This window comes from Nicotiana tomentosiformis, chromosome 4 (genome assembly GCF_000390325.3).
Source record: "Nicotiana tomentosiformis chromosome 4, ASM39032v3, whole genome shotgun sequence".
Taxonomy (NCBI): domain Eukaryota; kingdom Viridiplantae; phylum Streptophyta; class Magnoliopsida; order Solanales; family Solanaceae; genus Nicotiana; species Nicotiana tomentosiformis.
Genome location: NC_090815.1, coordinates 67818613 through 67834911, shown reverse-complemented (window position 1 = coordinate 67834911; position 16299 = coordinate 67818613). Strand labels below are relative to the sequence as shown.

The following is a 16299-nucleotide window of genomic DNA, read 5'->3' as shown; positions in this document are numbered from 1 at the left end:
TAAGTTCATCTTAATCATCAGCATTTTCTGTGAAAATAATATTCTCCACAGACAACCAAAACAATCGAAGTAAAAGCTCATAGTAAATTCAGTTCTCAATATAATAGAACTTCTAAGACTATCAAGTATCATGTCAACTTGTTTTTCTAAACAAATGCTCAGAAACTGCAAACTTCTGGGCTTTCATACCAGCTTTTCAAGGATAGTAACATTGGCCTCACATCTGCGCCCATAGGAAATAGCAACAGCTCTTCTGGTTGATCCCACCTTCAAAGACAAAGAACTTCTAAATCACAAATGTTTAGGATGGTTATCATGGAAGACAGACAATGAACTTTCAGAAGTAACATTTTTGCATAAAATAAGACCCTATTTCAAGATGTACATTGAAGAGATAATTAGAGACTGAAGCAATAAAAAAATAAATACAGGGTGAGCTATTTCTGTCAGGAACTTGAATTTTGAGCAAGGATTTAACAGCACCACATAAACCCAGCTTGGCTCAAGATAAGTAATAGGGGAGTGGTTTCCTTGTTCATACTGGTAGCATTAGTACGTACTCTCGTATTTTATCGGTCTTAGGTTTCTATTATTACCTGTTGTCTCTTTCATTTCGGTCTTCTTACTATCTTGTTGCTATTAATTCTTCTTTTCCATGGCTTCTCACTGTTGTTTCTGGCCTTTTTTCTTTTCATTATTGTTATGCTTATGCTAGCTGAGGGTCTATTAGAAACAGCCTATCTATCTCCACAATGTAGGGGTAAGGTTTGCGTATACACTACCCTCCCAATACCCCACTATGTGGGATTACACTGGTATTGTTATTGTTGTTGTCAGATGTGATATTTTCTTCAAAAGAGATACTTTTATAGTAAAAAAAATAATTATATTAATGTATTTGATAGTAGTTATACGTTTCTTGTTTTTTTTTACGAAGTAATAAAATTTTTGTATTAACAAAGGGCACAAAAAACACCCATGTATAAAGAAGTATACCAAAAAATAGAACATCTTACAAAACGATATTGTTCTCTACAAAAGTTACCCACAAAAGTTACCCGATCTTCTATACAAATAGAAATCTCATGGGGTGTACCAAAAGTTGGTAAGGGATATGAGGCTACTTATCAGATGTACAAAATCATTTTCTACTTCTTCAAAAGCTCTCCTATTTTTCTCCTTCCAAACTGTCAACATAAGTGCTAAAGGAGCCAGATCCCACGCATGTGTCTTCTCTTCCGATTTCAAGTGTCTAACCAAACATAACTTCCTTTACAATGCATGGCATTACATACTGAAGTCCAAACCATCCCAAGATCTTCCACCACAAGCCCGAAGCTACCCCGCAATGTAAAACAAGATGATCCACATCCTCACCCAAGATTTCACACATGAAACACCAACTAACATATAATCTTTCTCTTCCCCTACTTCTTAAAGGCCAAGTCATCCCCCCCCCCCCTTACCACGGCTAGCCAAGTGAAGAAACACATCTTTCTCGATATTCTAGGGATCCATACTGAGAGATGTGGGAAAACTGACTCCTTCATTCCTAGAAGCAATTCTACCAACTGTTGAATTTTTGCAACCTCCAAATCTTGCAAGTTACTCCTAGATCTCAAATACTAAAGAACTTCTACACCTAGGAGCTTCTGTATCCGTTAATCTGACATCTCTTTTGGCATGAAACTTCATACGTGTTTGGAAATGTGACTCTCAAAGTATTGTTCCCGCACCACATGTGACCTCAGAAACTTACCCTACTCCCATCCTCTATCCTAAAGGGTCGTTTGGTTAAATTATGGGATAGACAAGGGTATTTCATGGGCTGGAATATCTCATGGGATTAGTTATCCCACCTTTTATATGGGATAGCAAATCCCACCATTTTGGTATAAAATTTATCCCGCGGTTAGTTAATACCCATAATCAAACGTGGGATAAATACAATCTCATATTCTATCCCAACATTAGTATCCTTATCCCGGTAACCAAATGACCCCTAAGAGAATATATTTTTGTCAAACTATTCCCATTGTAAGGACCCGTAAAAGTCCACCAAGGATTTAAGGTTTTATAGTGCCAAGGTCAAGCTAATATGTTCGGAAGGTTGCGCAGTACGTATTTGTGGATTGTGCAATGCGTCGCGAAGTGGGTAGAAGATCTGGCATGAGAGGGTGATTTTGCGATCATTTATGCGGACCGTGAATCGGTTGCGCTGAACGCAGAATCATCGCGGATTGGGGCAGAAGCAAACTAGAATTTTGAGGGTCATTTCGCGATGCGTTATGCGGACCGTCTATCTATTTTGCGGACTGCAAATCGATCGCGGAATCGGTAGGGCCACCTGGGGAATTCTTGAAGGAGATTTCGCGGTCCAATGTGCGAACCGCAGAACCATTATGCGAACCGCAGATCCAGCGCAGACCTGTCCAGTTCCAACTCAAATCTGGAGGACCATTTTGCGGTGCATTTCGGGGACCGCAGAGGCGTTTCGATGTTTATTCTGTGATCGCAGACCTGCATCAGAGGGGAATTTTTGGAAAATTCCTAACCTGGCTCTATTTTTAATAAAAGGCTTTAGGGGTCATTTTAGAAGGAAAATCTGATATTTTGAGAGAGGGAAACACTCTAGAGAGAGAGGGAGAAGCTCCAAGCTTTGCCACTCTTCAATTTATTGCCATTCTTGGGAATTCAAGGAAGGAAAAACACAAGGTCTTCTACTAACAAGGTAAGACTTCATCCTTAGGTCACATACAATGTTCAATAACGAATTCATAGGTAAGATTTTAGTATTGGGGCTTATGGGATGGTTATTGGAAGCCATAAGCCTTCAATCTTGGATTTGGGGGTATGTGAAGATTAGGAGATGTGATTCTTGGGTTGGGAATGAATGGTTGGCATGCATGTGCCAATGGAGGTTATTGGTTGCCTAAGAATGGTGGTGGATGAATTTGTTGATATGGAAGTTGGTGGTGGGATGAAGAAATCCCATTGTAGAAAGTTGTAAACAAGTATGCACGCTGAAAGTTTGATAAGATGCCTAAAGACCTAAATTATGAGAATCCTCTTTAATAATGGTTCAATTGAACTATGTTAATGTAGACTGAAGTTGCTAAGAGTAGTGGAACGTTGTAGGGATCCTAAGGAAAGCTCGATTGAGGTATGTTTGGCTAAACTCCTTCTATAGAATCGGATTCCATGAACTCCTCATAAAACTCTAACTATGGTTGTCCAAGTTCCCATTCCTTTGTTTGAAATGTTTCAAATAATTGATTTATCAAATGCTTTTGCATTCAATTTATGTTCCAATTGAAATCACTATGTTCTCCTTCTAGAGATGTTTCAATGTGTTTTAAGCTCTTATGTACTTGCTAGTCATAAGGTAGCGCTTTGCGCGTGTATCTATATCAAGGAATACACAAATTTTAAAAATTACATACATATATTTGGCAGTTTGTTTGAATTATAAATAAAATTTAATAAAAAATTTCTAAATGATAAAATATTGTTCTCGTTAGCTAGCACAATAAATGAAGAAATCTTATCACGTAAAAGTTTTCAGATGCCTTATTGTGATTTATGAGAACTTATGTCAAAATTTATATAAATTAATGATATTTATGTGACCTAACATTAAAAACAAAACATAAAATACTTTTATCATGATTCTCCAAAGATTTGTCAAATAACACAAATTAAAATTAAAAATTTCTGTCTTTTAGAAATTTGAGAATGAAAAGGTTGGCTTATACCTCCTAAAAATATAATAGTGGCAATGTAAAGTTCAAAAAATGACTAATATTGAACTAATAATTTATAACAAATAACTTAATATAAATATTATAGCGAGACATTATCATTTGTTGGACTGAATACATGAAAGAGAAAGAAATAAAGTACAACTCATTTATAATATAGTTTGTATTCTACTATTTCATCCTTATTGCTTTAAATTTGCACTTTTGTCGATTTAAATCTTAATTTTATGTTATAACAAAATTTTGCTATATTTGTCTTTCACCGTCGATTTGCTATACTCTTCTTACAAAAATAAATTCCATGTAGCTTAATTGTTTTGTCAATCTGGAAAATATTTTTTTCTTATATGATGAATTTGTTAAATAATTAAATTAAATTCCTTTTCTGATATGTTAATTCAATGACTTAATTATTTGTTCTCAACATTAAAAGAAATAACTTAATATTTATTAATTTAAATTCTTTAATATTAGCTCATTTCAATTTTTAATTTGGCTATAATTATAACTTTGTCCAATGATAATTCGATTTTCCAATAGTAAGAAAAATCAAATGTCAATTTTGAATATTTATGTTTCCTGAATCATTGTGTGTTTGACTCACACAAATTTTGCTAGCTCACGTTTTGCATAATAAAGAATCTTATAGGAGTAGTTCAATACAACTCTAAAGAATCTTAAAGGAGTAGTTCAATACAACTCTAATAAAAGTCCTAAATATTATGATTACCTACCTAGTTCAATAAAGAAAGATTTAATAACAAAAAACTTTAGTTGCTTTTAAAATCTTAAATATTAGGAAACTAACTTTAATTACAATTTTGTGTAGCATGAAACCTATTTTTAAAGGATAAAAAAGGTGAACAACATTTCGCTAAGCGGCTTCGTGCTTTTAATATAGTATAGATGTATCTGAAGCTATGATTTTCCAATGTTTCAAATATCCTTAATATTTTATGATAAGCCATGTCAAACGAGCAGAGTGAAAGTATGACGAGGAAATGCGGCCATTTTGCCAAAATAAGATTGATGATGTATGTCCCAAGGGATAAATGAAAAGAAAAGATTTTTATGAAATGCTTTGGATGAAATGTTTTTGGAAGTATTGTTATGTAACCGAGAAGGTGTAGGTTATAAGGCCTATACTTAAAACTACACGTGCCGGTGTAGGAGTCGATTGGGGACAAGTCCCCTTTCGCACCATGATGAGATTATGCCCCAATATTGGGATGATGTATTGTATTGCTAGCACAGACACGTCGATCCACACGGCATTGTGGTGAGACAGCTTAGCCGATCCGGTCGAGATCGGCTGTCGTGCCGCCACATGGTGGTTGTATGTTATTATATCGGTAACTAATGATCTCCCAACTAAAATTTTAATGCTCATTTCAAGATTTTACTTATGTCACACTTTCTTCTCATGTTTTAATTTGGCGTTTTAAATACTAATGATTTTCTCACTACTTACATGTTCCCTCTCCTTATGTTGGCATTTCATTCCATATGAAAGTACTTAGTTTTACATACTAATACTATTCCATATGTACTAACGTCCATTTTGCCGGGGACGTTGCATCTTTAATGGATGCAGGTGGTACCTCAGCAGGCGGCATCGATTCTTGATAGGAGCGTACCCTTCTCTCAGCTGATTTGGTGACGCTACATCGGGGCCTTATGTTGTATTGATCCTTGTACATTATTTTTGAGGTATAGCCGGGGACGCTGCATCTTTAATGGATGCAGGTGGTACCTCAGCAGGCGGCATCGATTCTTGATAGGAGCGTACTCTTCTCTCAGCTGATTTGGTGACGCTACATCGGGGCCTTATGTTGTATTGATCCTTGTACATTATTTTTGAGGTATAGCAGGGGCCTTGTCACTGGCACTTCCATATTTTCTCATGCTAGTCTAGAGGCTCCGTCAACACACTGTGTGTCATGTATGTTGGAGGGAACTACATGGTTGTTTTGTCATTTACTTCCACTTATAAACTATGGATTTGTATCATTTTGTTATCTATCAATGAAATTCTTTAATGAATGAAAATTAGCATTGCACGTTCCTATCTTCTCTGTTGGCTATCTCATGTCATTACTTCTCAAATCATTCATGGATAAGGGTAGATAGTAGCCACCAAGTAGGCTTGCTTGACTGGGATACCTCAGTTGAGCATCGGTTCCGCTCCCCTTGGTTGGGCGTGACACCCATCCCTTCAAATGTTCCTCCGTAGACCACATATGTAAGGAAGTATAAAAAAATTTGTCCTCCATCCCCCTTCCAAGATCCCATACTTCTCCATAGTCACCTCTCTAAGAAAGCATGCTCTCCATAACCATTTTCCTAACAGTGCCTTGTTAAAAACCTTTCAATTTTTAATCCCAAGCCCTCCCCAACTTTTTGGTGTCATGACCGTCTTGCAATTTACGAAGTGGAACTTCCTCTCCCCTCTTAACAAATCCTATAAGAAATCCCGTTGAATTTGTTTTCGCGTGACACTAGACTGGAGTGTGTAACAAGGACATGAAATATGTAGGGATGCTCGATAATGTACTCTTAATCAACACTTCCTTGCCTTCTTTGGATAAGTATCTCTTTTACAAGCCAGAAGGCCTCCTTTCTAATCTCTATCACCTAGTTCCAAGCTACTTGGTCCTTATTAGATGCTCTCAACGGTTGAACGGTAGACCATCATAGATAGTAGGAAGAGCCCCAATCTTGTAACTCAACATCCGAGCTAACATTTCAACATTCTCCACCTCCCTAATCGGGACGGTCTCACAATTTCTCATATTAATCCTTAGGCCGGACACCACCTGAAACTATGTCAGTACTTGTCTCAAAGCCCTAACTGAGTCCTATAAGCGTCACAAAATGATGAAGTATCATGATTATCAACAAAAATATATATGTACTATCTGCAAACAGTAAATGTGACACCTTCACAGAACTTTGCCTCCAACTACTGCAGAGAAACCTCTCAAGTAACCTCTCGCCACAACTATATTTGTCCTCTTGCAGAGTGCCTCCATCACAAGTATGAATAACGTTGGAGATAACGGGTCTCCCTCACTCTTCTCGAACTCCCGAATAAACCACATGAGTTGTCATCTATGTTGCTCGAACTCTCCGAAAATGTCGCCGGGTGCGTGTCGGATTCTCCAAAAGCAGTGTATTTTTTGGAGAATCCGACACGGGTGCAGCAGTATTTTGGAGAGTCTGCACAACATAGGCTGCGATTTGCAAGAATTGAATACCTAACTATTGAGATGCAAAATTTGATCCACGTCTTCCATCTAAACACAAAACACATCTTAATCAAAGAGAATTCGAGGAACTTCCACTTAACATGATCATATGCCTTCTCAAGATTCAATTTGCACAAATTATCCGTTTCTCATTGTTTTCTTCTTGAGTCGACCACTTAATTTGCCACTAATGTTGCACTAGAATTTGTCTACCTTCCGAAAAGAGTTTTTTACGAAGTAGATACTATCTCATCTACAACCTTCTTTAGTCTATTGAAAGCATCTTAGACATAATTTCATAGATCCTGCCCACTAGCCTAATAGGTCAATAATCCTTAATACTCGAAGCACAATCTCTTTTCGGAATGACAATGAAAAAGACTTTGAGACTTTTCTCAAATTTCCTATCTCTTGAAAAGCTTTAATGCCATCAACTCATCTTTAACTATACTCCAACACTACTGGAAGGACGCCAAAGTGAAACCGTCTGGACCAGGAGCTTTATCCTTTGCACAACACTCCACCTCGTACACCTCCTCTTCCCCAAAAGCCCTTTCTAAACATAGCCTCATCTCCCTTCCCTCCTCCCATTTGATTAAGCTCTAGACCAACCCCAACCGCCTCACCCCACCCAATTTTGGCCTTAAATCCACCTCTTTTATGAATAGTTGCTAATAGAATCCTAGTATCACTCCTTCTACCTTTTTTTCCCCCTTATGCACTACTTTATTTACCTTAACCGAGTGTCCGAGTTAATTAAAATTTCTCTACCTTTTTTTCTACAACTAGCCAATTGAAAATTTCAGTATTGCAATACCCTCTTCCAGCCATAAGGTCCTCGATTTTTGTCTCCAACTAGTTTCTTGAGCCAATGCCAAAGAAGCTAGCTCACTCTACTACTCCTTCCTCTCTCTTTTCCTATCCTCCAACTCCCTCTCCTTCAATCCTTTCTAACTCCCCCACCTCATTTATAATCTCTTTCATCTTCACCTTTACCCTCCCAAACATTTCTTTATTCCACACCTGAATATCTCTTTTTAAGCAACTTCAACTTCTTTGCAAGTCAGAATGATAGGCTCCCCACCACTTCATACCTATTCCACTAACCAACCACACTAACCCCAAAATCTATTGCCCAACCACATATTCTCAACTCTAACTCTTGTGATCATGTTTCTCCTACCATCCAACATGATTGGTAAATGGTTTGATGTCAGTCTTGGTAAAGAATTCCAAACAACATTCCGAGTTATCTCCTCCCAAGCGATTGACAACAGGAATTTGTCGAGTCTCGATCTAGAGGATGATTCCTTCGACCTCGAACACATGAATCTAGCACCTGTTAAAGGAAAAACAATAAAAGAGTGGTTATCAATAAACTTCGAGAACTCCTTCATTGCCCTAGATATCACCTTGCACCCTGCCCTTTCCTCAAGGAATCAAATTTTATTAAAGACCCTTCCTGACATCAATAGAATATCCCACACCCACATAACATTTGACAACTCTTCCCAAATTGCCACCTTCGACCCCTCACTCAGTGGACCATGCACTCCAAAAAACCCACTCCATGCCTTTCCCACAAGTTCGGAGTTTTGCAGCTAGTAAATGATCTCCTTTCCTTACCTCCCTAGACTCTAATTTTCTCTTATCTCATAATAAAAGTATCCCACCGGCTCTTCCCCAAGCCAATAGAATCGTGTTTCACCCAACTTGCTTCCCACACACTTCTTACAATACTATTTGGCATACTCCATTTTGCTTTCTTGAAAACAAACAAGATCAACCCATATTCCCTCATCCCAGCTTCGATGATGGTTCTTTTGTTTGGGTCATTCATCCCCTCATATTCCAACCAATGATCTTAACATCCATAGTCCACATTTTTACTCTAACCCCCGTATTCCACCTCCCCCCTACTTTTTCCCCTCTCCCTATTCATTCGATGGAATACCACTTAGCATCCATCCCCTTATCGTGCCATTTTGCCCTCTTTCCTCGTCCTCCCACGTCATTAGTACCTTCTCCATCAACCCCTCCAGCCTCATTTTCAATATCTAACAATAATTCGATAATTTTATACTCTTTTCTTCCACTGAAAATAATCACTATCGCGGGACTTACCCAAAAAAAATAACCACATTAAGAAATTAAGTCATAATGAAATTGCTATAACCTAAGAATCATTGCTATTGCTGAATTACGCAGCTTCGTCATCAAATTCAATAAGTGCAACATCCTTTTCAAGCTTATCGGCATTAAGCCCCAACGAGAGTCCATTATCATTTAGTTTTTGACTATCCATAATGAAACTACTTAGAGGCATATCTTCATAACAAACGACTTATATCCCTTGTACCAGCACTGTGCAAGAAACTTCTAGAGCCCTTGCCATTCCTCGATAATTGGGTACACATGACAATTTGGACAAAGATGTAGTGGATCACCTTCCAACATATTCCAGTAGTCATCTTCGCCCCTTCGAAAGATCTTATGTCTTTTAGTAAGTAAAACTGTTTAAATATTTTTTTCCATACGTATATTGTGCCAATGGCATAATAGTAAAGTCATATTTCTTAGTGAACTCTACCCACTTCAGTTGCTCTCCACATGTTTTGACCCATTTGAGTAATGGTATTCGATTATAATATGGCCTATTTCCTCAAGTAGTTCCTAGAGGAATATGGGTTTACTCTTTAATTCTCTGAGAAACCCATACATTGTTAACCATTTAAAGCAGTATATTTACCCAACATTTTTGTTCGAGGTAAGGTTCTATGAACAACAACGGGATTTTTAGCACGAGAAATTTGCCTTTTCACTTTTTGGCATTTTAAGTAGACACCCTTGAAGTCGAATGATCTAAGAGGCATGCTTCTAAAACTTTAGGCTAGCCTTTAAATTGGAATAGTTTAGTTTCATCGGACTCTCATTTTAATCAAGTTTATTCCCTTAGGGATCGTTTGGTTTAGAAGCAAATTATGCAGGGATCAGTAATGTAAGGATTGTAATGCAAAGAGTGCAATGCGGGAATTGGTAATGCAAGGATCATAATACATGGATTGTTATTTGTTATTGAATATTTAGTTTGTTGTATTAAAGATTATTATACAATTTACATTTTAAAATATGCTTGTATTTTTTAATACAATAAAAGATTGGTTACCACATGAAGACATATTTTTGTCATTCAGTTGTTCTAATCCAATGTATTACTAATTCCCGCATTCATATTCTATATTATCCCGCATAAATAATAAATAAATTTTCGCATAACTTATACAGGTATTGGATATGCGGAAAAGAACATTTGAAACCAAACTCTATAATGAACTATGTTATGTTTTACATGGAAAAGAAAAACCAAGCCAAACATTGTATAAACCAGGGTTGTAAAAAGCGAGCGCTTCCTCGCTTAAAGCGAGAAGCGAAGCGAGGCGAGGTATCAGGCGCTTCTGTTAGCTGAAGCGTAGCAGATTTACAAAAGCGCTCGCTTCTCCTGAAAAAGCGAGAAGCGATGAAGCGATGCGAAGCGTACGAAGCGAGCACTTCTCTTTATAACTGGGCTGCCAACGTATTTAATTTAAAAAGCTGTCTTTTTTTAAAAAACCATCGAGCAACAGCAACAGAGAAAGAAAGAGGCAGCCTAGGGTTTAAGTTTTCTACACTTTTCAACTTCAAGATCATCAAGTTTGGTCCCATGTATGTGATTTCTTCTTCCTCCTCCTCCTCCTCCTCCTCCTCCTTCGTCTTCTTCTTGTTCTTCTTTTTCTTTCACTGTTTCAGCATCCAAATAGCAGCGAAATGCTGGCGAAATGCTGGCGAAATTATTTTTTCCCTTTAGTTCTTCTTTCTCATTCTTCTACTCTTCTTCTTCTTCATTTTGTTGCACTGTTTCAGTGATAAAAAGATTGAAATGCTGCCCATTTTTTCTTACAGTTACATGTGTTGTCTATGCAGTATTTATTTTAATTCAAATAGAGTAACCAATTAATTCAAAATTTAAAAAGGTTTTTTTTAGTTAAAAAGGTAGTTTATTTTGTCTTAATAATGCCACTAAGCTTTTTGTGGTTATGCCACTTGTCTTAATAATGTGCTTTTGCCTCTCCTTTTATTATATATAGATTTTTTTTTTAAATTCCGCTTCACTTCAAAAAAGTGAGCGCTTCGCTTCTCGCTTTAAGCGAAAAGGGGCTTGTCGCTTTTCCTCGCTTCACGCTCTTCACAACACTAGTATAAACAAAGTTGGATTTTAAGTGGAGATTATTTTCTCCACTACTCCAACCAAATGTCACTTTAGTTAACCATCAAAAATGATGTGACAAAACAAGTTCATGCATGTGAAAAAATGTCAGCTTGTAAGAGTTATCTTTAAAAGGTTGACAATACATGCAGCAAGCGCGTGACAAATGATACGTCATGGATGAGTTGTACATTAAGTGATGGATCTAGAATTTTAAGCAAGGGGATTCAACATTTTAAGGAGGTAAACAGTAAAAAAAATTTACCAAACGGGTTCATCAAAAAAAATTAAATCTAAATATAATTTAAACTATCGTTACGTTAGATCAAAACTAGTGCAGTTCTACATTGTTTGAAGTAATGTTTTTTTCAAAAAGAAAAAATTAAAATACTAGTGTTGGAGGCTGACTTTCCTTTCTTACCATTAGATAAACCTATTTTTCCCCTTTGATTTGCACTACTTTCTTTCCCTCTATAGGTACGTCTTTTGAAGTTGGAGGCCCTTTTATATCATGGCTCTTCTTTGGCTCCAATGCATAGAGAACATATCACCAAGATTGTTCAATAGCCATCATGTGAGTATGATGAATTTGCTCGCTTTGCTTATGCAAGGTATCGAGGGTCTTAGCGCCTTCCTCTCTAATATCCTCAGCTATTTTCAAACGGTTATTCAAGGAACTCATGGTCTCCTTGGCTTGATTTATAGCATAACCCTCCAACACTTGCAGAGACATGTTATCAAAGTCATGTGTCTTACTTTTATATTTGTTACTTGTCCCTGATGATGATGTTCCAAGATCATCATCATATGGTGTGACAAGAACTGGTTTGAAGTTGTTCGAGCAGGTTTACTTCATGCTTCTCATCAGAATGTCAAGGGATTGTATTTGTAGTAGCAGGATCTGCTTTAGGTTTCCTGAAGTGGAAATTTAGTGGAATCTGCTTTTGGAAAACTAAAGTGATTTTTCTAGAGGATAAAAAGGGTAACTCGGTGCACTAAGCTCCAGCTATACGCGGGGTGCGGGGAAGGGCCGGACCACAAGGGTCTATCGTACGCAGCCTTACCCTGCATCTCGGCAAGAGGCTGTTTCCACGGTTCGAAGCCGTGACCTCCTGGTCACATGGCAGCAACTTTACCAGTTACGCCACGGCTCCCCTTCAGATTTTTTCTAGAAGATCTCTCAAGAAATGGTTAGATCAGCATCTGCACTTAAGTGGATCACCTGGGAATTAGTAAGAATGTGGGTCTGTTTGGAGGGAAATAAGATGGGGTTCAAAGCTGTAGAAAATAATTCTGAAGTGTGTGGAAATCGAACCTGCCGAACCTGCCACCCTCATGGAGAATCTGAACCCCCTTAACCACTAAGTTGAACATTTGGTTTATATCAAGGGGACTCAATATATAATATATATACAACATAAATAAATTTGACCTTATATACAGTGTAATTTTCCGGCGAAGGGGGTTTGGATGAAATCCTCTTCCGCCCCTAGCTCCGCCCATGGACTCGCTCACATCATATATGATTCATGTCGCGTTCTGGTTTTGCAACTGTTTAGTTGTACTTGTTTGTAAGGTAGTATTTAAATTCATTTTTTACTTTGCTTATCCAGATAGAAGTGAACTGACTCATGGATCCTTCGCGTATTCACCCTTGTCCTATAGACTATCCCGTGTTGACCCTCTAGTCTAGACATAGCCAGTGTGATGTTTGGGATAGGCATAGAGAAACAAATCCAGTTCATCCACGACGTATGGATGGGAAGTTATAGTGTCATGTTTGTGCCCCTCCTCTATACAGTCGAGTCATACAGTACTTATACAAATCTAGGTTCTGTGTGATGTACGCTGTTGGCCGTATACAATTTGATTGACGGTTGATCATGGTGCTTTTAAAGCGTCGGCACCCAGAGACATACATTCTAGGCAGCCACCACACTACAAGACATTGAGCTAATTTAAAGGCTTCCTGTAGAAGTCCACAGTCCACACTGTTGGGAGGGGTTGTGGGGTACCTAGGTGGCGAGATGAGATGAAGCATTTGACCGGCTTTCACCCCATTGCCAATTCGTTAAAAGGGTGGCAGATTGGCACATATCTGATTAAGACCTACTTTGACTAAGCAGCAGATATTATTATGGATGCTCCTGACGAGGTAGTGCAGCAGGGATGCCAGTGTACATAGTATGCATGTAATATATACATTTACATGTTTCATTCTACACCGAAAACAAAACAAAATTAGCCTTAATCTTGAAAATCAAATTAGCAGTATCTTCAAAGCATCTTTTATTTCTCTCAAGCCATATAGTCCACAATATCCACGCATGTGTAGTGTTCCACCAAAGTAGCCATATAATATTGGTACTTAGCAATGTGAGTTAGTTGATAGGAATGGGCTGCTTTTAAGAACACTTCCCAAAATTCTGAAATAAAATCATATATTCGTTTTACATTAACTATCATCTATTAGAAAGAAGTTCTCATAAAAAAATGTCACCAGCATTTAATGTTAAACAAATACTGAAGCTCCTTAGGTTCAACTAGACGAACCAGCTATGTTCAGATAACAAGCAAACAATTCAACTGGTGATGCACAAAAAGAGAAGTTGCAGTTTAATATATGGAAACTAATGGAAACAATGCATCAATTAGCATCGCATGAGTTCCTCCTTGGTCCCAAACAATCAACAAATATAGTAAAGTCTAAAAAGGCAAACACCCAGAAGGATTTAGGAGCAATGACATAAATAGTTCTGTAACAGAAAACTGCTTTTCAGCAAAAGATGCATGCATATGTCATAATCTCTGCTTAACTCACCTTGCAAAGCTCTAGCACTGGTAAAATCTGATGGCTCTTCAAAATGATTTTTCTTTTACCATCTTTAGATTTTTCTAAGCTCTGCATGAATTCAACAACGAGGAGAGTGTCAGAAAATGTTGTTTGAAGGTTTTTTAATCTATACTATATTAAAAGCACGAAGGCCATTAGCGAAATGTCGTTCGCCTATTTTACCCTTTAAAAATAGATTTCACACTAGACAAAATAGTGATTTAATTATTTTTCTAATTTTTAGAATTTTAAAATCAATTAAGTTTTGTTTATTAAACTCTTCTTTATTTGAACTATGTAAGAAGTCATAATATTCAAAACTTTAAAATCGATTCAAATTTTACCACTTCAATTCGAATAAACACATAAAAAAGAACACTAAAATTATGCAACTTATCTTACATATATAAACCAAATTGAACGATGGAATAGTCATTAAATGATACTTATATGATTAAGTAAAGAAGCATATATAAAGTTTATAGCAATATATGTAATATAAGAATCCTAAAATAAAGACACATTCATATTTGTCATAATAATAAGATTAATGAACATAATCCAAAGGAATAATTAACAATATTGACTATTTAACACAGGTAAATATGAAATAAAGCATCCACTTTTACATGTCTGTTTTCCTATCTACAACACAAGAACCGTAAGACACAATCATCATTTTTTTAGCCTTTAAAAAGAGAACACTTAGTTGATAAAATAATTATTACAGTTAAATATTAACAATTTGAATCACAAAAAATAAATTAGTTTCTTTAATATTAAGAACAAATAATGAAATCTTTAAAATACTATATTAGAAACAGAATCCAATTCTATTATTTTCAAAATTCATCATATAAATAAAGTTATTTTCCAAATCCAATTCTAGTACGGTAGTAAGACTCAGATTTGGTAACAGCGCTAACTTGAAGAAATAAAAATAAAATATTTCATTAATTATTTTTTCTTTATTTATTGTAAAATATTAACTCAACATTAGTTATTTTGACACTTTATATTGTCCTTTATCATTTTTCCATGACTCATAGGGCCAATTTGCCTTGGCGATGGATGAACCAACGCGTCACATTGAAGGGGAGGTGCCATGGTGCATGTTATTTGCTGATGAATATTGTTGATTGACGAGACGAGAGGCGAAGTTAATGCTAGGCTGAAGGTTTGGAGACAAATCCTGGCGTCTAAATGTTTCAGGTTGAGCAGGAGTAAAACAGAATAATTGGAGTGTAAGTTCAGTGAGTAACCCATGAGGTGGACATGGAAGTGAGACTTATACCCAAGTCATCCCCACGAGAGGAAGTTTCAAGTATCTAGGGTCTGTAATCCAAGGTAATGGGGAGATTGATAATGATGTCGCACGTCGTTTTTTTTTTTTTGATATGTGACATGTGCTACTTTCTGCTACAAGTTATCAGCCCAAAAAGAAATAAAGCAAAACTGAGAGTTTGGGATTTTCTTTAAAAGGTGATTGCCCCTCTCTGTTCTGCTGTTGATTTTCCTCTATTCACAAAAAAAAAAAAAAACAGCCCTTTTCATGGAAGCCTCTTGAGCCGAGGGTCTTTCGGAAACAGCCTCTCTACCTCCAGGGTAGGGGTAAGGTCTGCGTACACATTACCCTCCCCAGACCCCACTTGTGGGATTCCACTGAATTGTTGTTGTTATTGTTGTGATAAGGTAAGATTTAATTAAAAAACAGCATCAAGTTGATACTGGGAATTACAAAAAAAGTAAGCTAGACTTGAATACATCAAATTCCTAAATGTTCTAGCAAGTCTAGCACATCATGCAAATTAAAAATAGTTTTCCCATCCTTCCAGGAATACAAATAATACAGGCAATTGAATTTTACAATCTGAATTTGTTTCTTCGTGTCTTCAAAAACTTCTTTTGTTTCTTTCTTCCCAAATAGTCTATACATCCAGATTTTCTTCAATAAGCCACCTGGGTAAGTTGCTTCCCATCATTCAAGTACTTCTCTGAATTTCCCAGGGATAACCCATTCTATTCCAAAGACAGCCAGAAACATAGACCAAATCTACCAGGTAAACTTGCATTGTAAAATAAGTGCTCCATAGATTCACCACAGTCTTCACAGAGATAGCATCTCGTACATAATATCCAGCCCTTCCTCTTCAAAGTTTCTTGTGTTAGACAAGCCTCATGTGTCACGAGCCAGCCCAAGCATGCGCACTGCAG

General features: G+C 37.0%; 1 protein-coding gene across 3 annotated transcripts in view; it reads right to left on the bottom strand.

The window, feature by feature from the left end:
- Positions 1-16299, bottom strand: part of LOC104101862 (probable thimet oligopeptidase) — a 50999-nt gene that overhangs the window by 26446 nt on the left and 8254 nt on the right. For all 3 annotated transcript variants that reach the window (XM_009609392.4, XM_009609390.4, XM_009609389.4), the window contains 2 exons: positions 14074-14154; positions 190-267 (listed from right to left, as the gene is read on the bottom strand). In XM_009609392.4, coding sequence (XP_009607687.1) covers positions 190-267; positions 14074-14154 — 159 coding nt within the window. The remainder of the gene's footprint in view (positions 1-189; positions 268-14073; positions 14155-16299) is intronic.